Source organism: Leptonotus elevatus, chromosome 7 (genome assembly GCF_054856555.1).
Source record: "Leptonotus elevatus isolate MCC_2025b chromosome 7, RoL_Lele_1.0, whole genome shotgun sequence".
NCBI lineage: Eukaryota > Metazoa > Chordata > Actinopteri > Syngnathiformes > Syngnathidae > Leptonotus > Leptonotus elevatus.
The window spans coordinates 11,625,949-11,633,152 of NC_141245.1; the positions used below are offsets into that span (position 1 = coordinate 11,625,949).

Here is a 7,204-nt window from a genome sequence, read left to right on the forward strand (position 1 = left end):
ACTACTGAAACGTTATGAGACTACGCTGAAAAAAATGCGCAAGCGCTACTCACTGATACCCGGATGAGAATTTCCGGCTATCTAGTGCCATCTACAGTGTTGGAGTGTATCCAACAGCATATATTTTCTATACAGTATATATTTATTATTTATAATATATATTATTTTCGTTCTTATTTTGACCCAATGACTTGACGTTGGAATTTGTTAAGGTACATATTGGACTCACAGCACAACTCAGCTCGTAATTCAAGAGATCACATAAACATTATTTATGTTTTGTTTTTTAATTCACCACCATATTTAAACCATAAAATGTCATTACAAGTGCAAATTTTAAAGACCCCATAAGACATGATATTACAATGAAATGTTTTAAGAGAACTTATATAAGATGTAAACAATGCACACATATAATGATGATAAAACAATCATGGACATTGGAGCAAAAAGAAATACAAACTTAACAGTCCTCATCCATTTTTATACTGCAAAATAGTATTGGGTTACCACCTGATTATTGATGACATGTTATTTTCAAGTTGTCAGTGTTTACATCTGCTCAAAAGGCTATATACCCGTTTATTTTGAGCTTTTTACATCATAAAATGCTAGACTAGACTGTCACTGTAAATCAGTAACACAAAAGACATGAAGCCATCTTCATTCTAAGATACTATGAACAGTCATTATGCCTGAATAATGTTTCTGCCTTTTTTTTTGTTGTTGCACCTGATCTTTTAAAAAATACAGTACACTGTAACTGATGCATCTTCAGAAAGCGTTTAGTGGCTTATTTGATATATATTAACTGGCAGTGTATATCGTTCAGTTAATAAGATTGATGACAAGCATGGACAACATGTCGATACATTCTGATGTTCGTGTCATGGTAACAATAAGAAGCGTTAAGTGGGAACAGGCCAGAAATTGACCGTCTTTCAGAAAGCCCAAGGCAGCGAGGGGATGGGATCAATACAGAAGGCGGATGTGTCCTTTGTCAGTGAGATGAAATTCGGACACCTTACATCTGGAGCCAACTCAGGTCTTCAGCTCTGGATAGAGAAAAGTCATACGACATACAGTACATGTAAGAACTTACAAATATAACTTTAGCTGTTCAAAGAAAAAGCAGAGGAAGCTGAACCAAGGTCTCAAGCGGTACGCTAACATCTTGTGTGGCATCATGTTAGATTTTCATTTGAAATAGGTGAGACAAAAAAAAAGAAGCCACAAAACGACTTAAAAAAAAATCTAACCCTGAACAATTAGTCTATATGCTCGTGTAGTGCTTTTTGACTTCAGCGGTATTTTATCCCAAACATTTTTGTGATTTTTTTGGCGCTTGAATTAAGACGTTCCACTTTATGTTGCTGCTTCATCTTCCTAAACCTAAACAAATGAGTGAACAAACTACTCATCCACTTTGCACATACAGTATGTAGCTTCTTTTGTATAAGTGAATAATCACACTTACTGAGTCTGCACTTTTGTAATGCGCTGGCCTGTTGCCATCAGTTCCGCCAGCCGGGCCACAGCGGGATCAAACATGAGGCTGGCCGCCGCCACCACCGCATCATCTCTGTGAAGAAGCAAGAGAAACAGAAAATAGTTAGACAAAGAAGTGTGTCTTGATAATTCATATTTCGCATCTACTTACTTAATATAAAACGCCAGGAACTTTCTTTCCTCCACTTTGCCTTTAAATATGATTTCAGTATAGCCTTCCCCATAACCTACAGAAAAAGAAAACAAAATGGCATTAAGAGCTTAACTGATCTGAAAGTAAAAAAGAAACACATTACCTGTGTATCTGATACTCTTTCCAAGCAACACTGTCCAGAAGAAAGGAATGGACTCCATTTTGGTCGGTATATTTAGCATATTGAGGGCAGCAACTCTTCCTGAGGGGAATTGTTTATTTTAAAGGAGCTTGATAATGATTGCAAGCTCACCAGGACGAACCTAGTTCTACCTTGAGCTTGTGACATCTGCCAGTGACCCACACTGACCCGTTGATCACTGCGAATGGTCAAAGGGAAGGAAGTGATGTCTCCCGCACTGAAAACATCCGCTACGTTGGTCCTCATGAACTGAAGAGAGCCGTCACATACACTCGTCACAATATGCAACAGGCACTCAGTCAATAACACAACGGTGACGTTAACGTTACCTTGTCTACAACTACTGCTTTTCTGGAATCTATTTCAACTTCACTATCTGCTAGGAAGTCAGAATTGGGGATCACACCTGAAAAATACGCAGATATAGGCCAAAGATGTTAGATCATAACTCATCTATATCATAAATTGTGCATGTTGAGCTATAAATGCATAATATACAGAATTTCAATGTGTCAAGGCAGCAAATTAGTATTTGTTAGATTTGAAACTTCCGCTATTAACTACAGACATGTTTTTTTTTATTGTTTTTTTTTAGAGGGCTTACCTTAATTGTAACCCCGTGTTGCATTGAAGCTAAATACAGAATCCTGGTTGTTTATTTCGCATTTTGCTGCTGTAAATAGTAGATCCTTGTTGTGGCGGATGCTACATGCTAAACTAGCGAGCTAGCTAGCAGCAAACTAATGACATACGTCACACATTAGTTGACATGACTATTTGCTCTTCTATTTCTGCTTCTTTTTCTTTTTTGTATTCCATTTCTTCTACTTTATTTTGGAGGCTAGCAAATAATTTTTGGTGCATTCCCGCCACCTTCTGAAATGGAATGCGTGCGACAATATCCAATTCAATGGGACCTTCTCGAAAAATGTGAGTAGTCCAGTGCAACTTATCTTTGTTTTTCTTCTTCAAAAGGCATTTTTTGACTGGTGTGGTTTATACTGGAGCGACTTCAATCCCAAAAATATGGTAATTACCAATGCTGCAGTATAAACATTACATTGGGTGCAATACAACCTGATTAATTACCTATTCCTGCAATCACCACATCAGCTTCCAGAACTGTACCACTCTTCAGCATGACCTCTTTCACCTGCAAAAACACAATTTTTACCTACAGCAATTTATCCAGGTTTGAGGTAGTTGTAAAAAAGTACAATTACCGATCCATTCTCTCCTCTGATCTCAGTGACGCGGTCATTCATGTAGAACTTTACATTATGTTCCTCCAGCATCTGAAAAAGATGGTGTTGTAGAACATACGTCATTGCAATCACAGTTCTTTCACAATTGTTTCTTACTTGCATGGTCATGTGACCAATCTGGGAGCCCAGAGAGCGCTCGTATGGGTATTTGGTGGTTCCAACAATGGCCACACTGGAAGCTTTGTTGGCAAGATAGGATGCCACCTCCATACCTAGGATATAAGGTTAAAAAAAATTTTTTTTATAGAACAAACAAAAAAACATGAGAATAAGGTGCGCTTGTGTGGATTTGCTCTGGGTAATCTGGCTTCCTCCCATTCCAAAAACATGCAGGTTAGATTAATTGACTGTTGAATGTTTGCCTATATGCGAGTGACCTGCAATCGACTAACTAACAGTTCAGGGTACACCACACTCAAAATGTGAGCGCATTTTGTTGAAACTAAAAATGAAAAAAAGTTGACAACCTATGAAGGAGGTTCCAACGACAACAGCCTTGCGGCCCAGGCAGGAAGCATGAATGTCTTTGCCGTCTTCGTACTTCTGCAGTAACTTCACTCCGGTCAGACCACTACCGGGACAACTGAGTGGCCTCGCTCTGTGGATGTTAACATTTTTCACACATTTTCACAGTCTGAAAAGAAAAAAGGTGTAGTGAATGAGATAACAAGTCTTGCCTGCAGCCTGTTGAGATAAGAAGCTGGTCATAACGCAGCAACGAGCCGTCCTTCATCGTCACCGCTTTACCTCGCGTGTTTACACTCACCGCCTGAATTTAGACCAGAGAATGTAAGCATTCATAGAACAATGTTAAAATTTAGCACATTCTTTCTTTGTCACCTCTTGCTCGGTCCGTACTTCTATCCCATATTGTTGAAAAAATTCACTGGAGCGGAGGACAATGCTGCTGCTGTCCTCATTCAAAGCCTGAAACAAGATTACAATTTTCCATTGCTTTTTTTTCTTGGAAATCTACTGGCCAATGATACGAATGGAAATACAGTGGAACCTCTCCAGTCGAATGCTCTTCATGTGGTTTAATTGGAATTTGACCTTATATTGTGGGGGGAATACTCTTTTAATGCCACACAAAACTTTGAAACCTCAAAATGAATGTGAGGCATGACATCACAAGATGAGATCAGAAGAAATCAAGTTTGACCTCAGGATAATTGTATTTCCAATTTCCATGATGTCCTGTGGGAACAAGTATTCTAAATCTCAACAAATCAGGGTCAACCAGTATCTTAGAATAAATTGTGTTCAACCTTTGAGGTTCCACTGTATAAGACAATTGTAATGAAAGCGCAAGGTGGGGCAAAGTTTTACCTTACTCAGCTTGGGCTTGTCATAAGGAGGCAAAGAGTCTTTGGTTACCATGACGATTCGGCCCTGGTAGCAGTTCTGACGGAGAGTCTCAGCACACACCAAGGCCGCCGGGCCTGAACTCACAACATATCAGTATCAAGCGAATCCTGCAAAGTAGATCCATTCACAGACGGAAACATGAACCTGTTCTTACCCCCTCCTACGAGCAGGATGGTATGTGTGATGTTTGGTAAAACACTGCACATCTCCTTCACACGTCTGGTCTGTTTAAGTGTCTGAGGTGAGTCGGAAATAACTTTTTTTTAACATTAGTTCAATACAGCATTACTTCAATCTACTCAATCTGCCTTCACTTGCCTTTTTCTTGATTGAAACATATACCTTTCCATCTCGAACGGTCACCTGTGTTGTACATACAGATAGACAGGACCATTGTCCATACATACCAAATTACGCTTTTGTTGAAAAAAAAAAAAAAAAGGCATGTTAAAATTTGAGATGAATTTTACCTTGTGGCAGGGAAGAGAGTCCAGGCCAGGATACTCCTCAATATCTCCAGTTTTAATATTGAAACAAGCGCCATGGAATGGACATCTCACTCTGTAACCAACCAGTGCTCCTGGAAAGTCAAACAACATGCATTTGCTCATGGTAAAATGACACATCTTCGCAGCTGACTGTTTGCAATTTGGATTGATAAAAAAAAATACCTTTAACCAGAGGAGCATTGTAATGAGAACACTGACTTCCGATTGCATTGTACTGACCCTCGGTGCGGACAAGCAACACTTTCTGGTCTGCCACAGAGACTACTTTCATCCTTGATTACAAACAAAAGGGGGGAGGTGTCATATATATAGCCCGCAATCTTAATCCTCCTATAAATGTATGAGGTGTGTCAGAAAAGTTCCAGGACTGGTGTCACAAACGATACATTTCAAATACAAAGTACAAGGTACAAAATGCCTGTTCATGTCTTCAAAACCTCTTGAGCTTGGGAAAGAGAAAATATGGGGGGGGGGGGGGGGGGGGTACAAGGGAGGTTGCTCCAGCACAGCAATGTTTTTCTTGGCCAGGAAAAGCGATATGCTCAAGGCATTGTAACCAGGCGGGTTGTCAAGATGAAACAGCCTTGAGTTGTCCTGACAACTCTCACCTCTTCTCACGTAGTGAACAAAGCAAATGGCAAATGATGCAGCATGTTTTTGTATATATGCTGGTTAATTATCTAGCCAACACTGAAGGGGAAAGCCCTTAATTTGGATTTAAAATTTTGTGACAACAGTCCCGGAACTTTTCTGACACACCGAGTAGCTTCCTGCCAGAAGCGGTGTTATGTGACATACTGGTTATCTCTGAGGTCAGCCTCCTGACAAACCAGTTCCGTCACCGCCTCCGAATCTTCACCTTGATCTTGTTCTTCGTTTGGATTCATACTGTCGAAACATGGATCATATGTCATGAATGCACCATTGTTTGTCTTAATGGATAGATTACAGCTGGCTTTTCTGCTACACACACTTCACTGAACATTGTGTGATAAATGAATCCTAAATTGCATTTCCCCAAAAATACAATTAAAATATGATTGACTTGGAAAATTTATATTAATTTATTCTGTGAGAGAAACGCGATGAGCTAAAACAAACAAAAATGTAACGCACCCACACTGTAGTCAAGTGACATACACACACTCGAAGATGCTACTGCAAGTAAATGCAAATTTACAAAAAGTGCTCATTTAATGTAATGACGTAAATATGAACGTATTTTTACTTTCAATAAATTACTCTTCACCAAATGTTTCAGTTCTCTGAGTGTTATCGATGTTAAAAAAATTTAAATGAAAACGAGCGTGTTAAAAAAAAAAAAAGACTACACGCTCAAAAATGCTCACCTTTTCCCCCTAACGATTAGATGCTTGATACAACTGGAAGAACCCGGTAGGTGTTTACAGCAAACAGCCAACTGTGTTATGCATGCAAAAGCATGTGACGATTGGCCGACTCGACTGTTCCGCTCTTTTGGTTGGTTGTGACCGACGTTATGCCATAGTGCTTTCACCCGGAAATCGGTCTTCTTTGTTGACATACTAATAACTACACTTCCCACAATTCCGTGGTACATGGTGACGTCAATTCAATTCAATTGTAAACAATAAAAATTAAATTAAATAAAAACGGAAAATATTCAGAAAAAAGTAAACAAAAATATAACAGGAGTTTTTTTTAATCAACTGAATGCAAAGTTGCGCGGTAACCTATCTTTAATCAGAAAGAAAATGTCTGTACGTGCCAAAAGTCTTTGAAATCATTAATGCAAATTACTGCAGGCCTACTGTATGTGGAAAAAGTGAGTAAATAAGAAACAATGAATTTTTCTTTGTCTCTACTTGTAACTTTGGTGTTATATTGTTGGTGGTATATATTTTATTTTATTTTTTAATTTGTTTGTGGTTTGATTTGCAATTCCAGTGTTCCCTCACTACTTCACGGTTCAGTTATTGCGGATTCATTGTAACGCAGATTTTTGTTTGCGACCATTTATGAAGAGGCTGTTATGTGGTTGCCACGCCAAATCCAAACTACTTATCTCGACCTAAATGCTTCTGTCTTCAAGCCCAATGGAAGCAACCTTGTTATTGAACCAGAGACTGAGACTCTTCTACCCGAGGAACAGAATCAGTCACGTTTTTTCAGTATTCATGCGTTTGTAGTTGCCAGACGTGTAGGTATTTTTGATAAGGGAAAGTTATTTGATTGACTA

General features: G+C 38.9%; 1 protein-coding gene across 1 annotated transcript; it reads right to left on the bottom strand.

Annotated features, from left to right (window-relative positions):
• Positions 1-268: 268 nt before the first annotated feature.
• On the bottom strand, positions 269-6,500 carry aifm4 (apoptosis inducing factor mitochondria associated 4). The gene is made up of 19 exons (XM_086080544.1): positions 6,336-6,500; positions 5,785-5,874; positions 5,149-5,258; positions 4,948-5,057; positions 4,796-4,840; positions 4,632-4,713; positions 4,439-4,551; positions 3,950-4,036; positions 3,787-3,878; positions 3,577-3,707; positions 3,206-3,321; positions 3,068-3,139; positions 2,934-2,997; positions 2,174-2,250; positions 1,976-2,093; positions 1,806-1,904; positions 1,661-1,736; positions 1,478-1,582; positions 269-1,055 (listed from the first exon to the last, which is right to left on the bottom strand). The coding sequence occupies exons 2-19, from the start codon at positions 5,871-5,873 to the stop codon at positions 1,025-1,027; spliced, it is 1,617 nt and encodes a 538-aa protein (XP_085936670.1). The 5' UTR covers position 5,874; positions 6,336-6,500; the 3' UTR covers positions 269-1,024.
• Positions 6,501-7,204: the final 704 nt, after the last annotated feature.

Bases quoted from the DNA above. Each gene is read 5' to 3' on its own strand.
- aifm4 (XM_086080544.1), bottom strand. From the start codon at position 5,873: ATGAATCCAAACGAAGAACAAGATCAAGGTGAAGATTCGGAGGCGGTG. The intron at 3,879-3,949 runs GTGACAAAGAAA...GTCTAAATTCAG, and splicing joins AAGTACGGACCGAGCAAGAG to GCGGTGAGTGTAAACACGCG. The intron at 3,140-3,205 runs GTAAGAAACAAT...CATCTTTTTCAG, and splicing joins TTGGTCACATGACCATGCAA to ATGCTGGAGGAACATAATGT.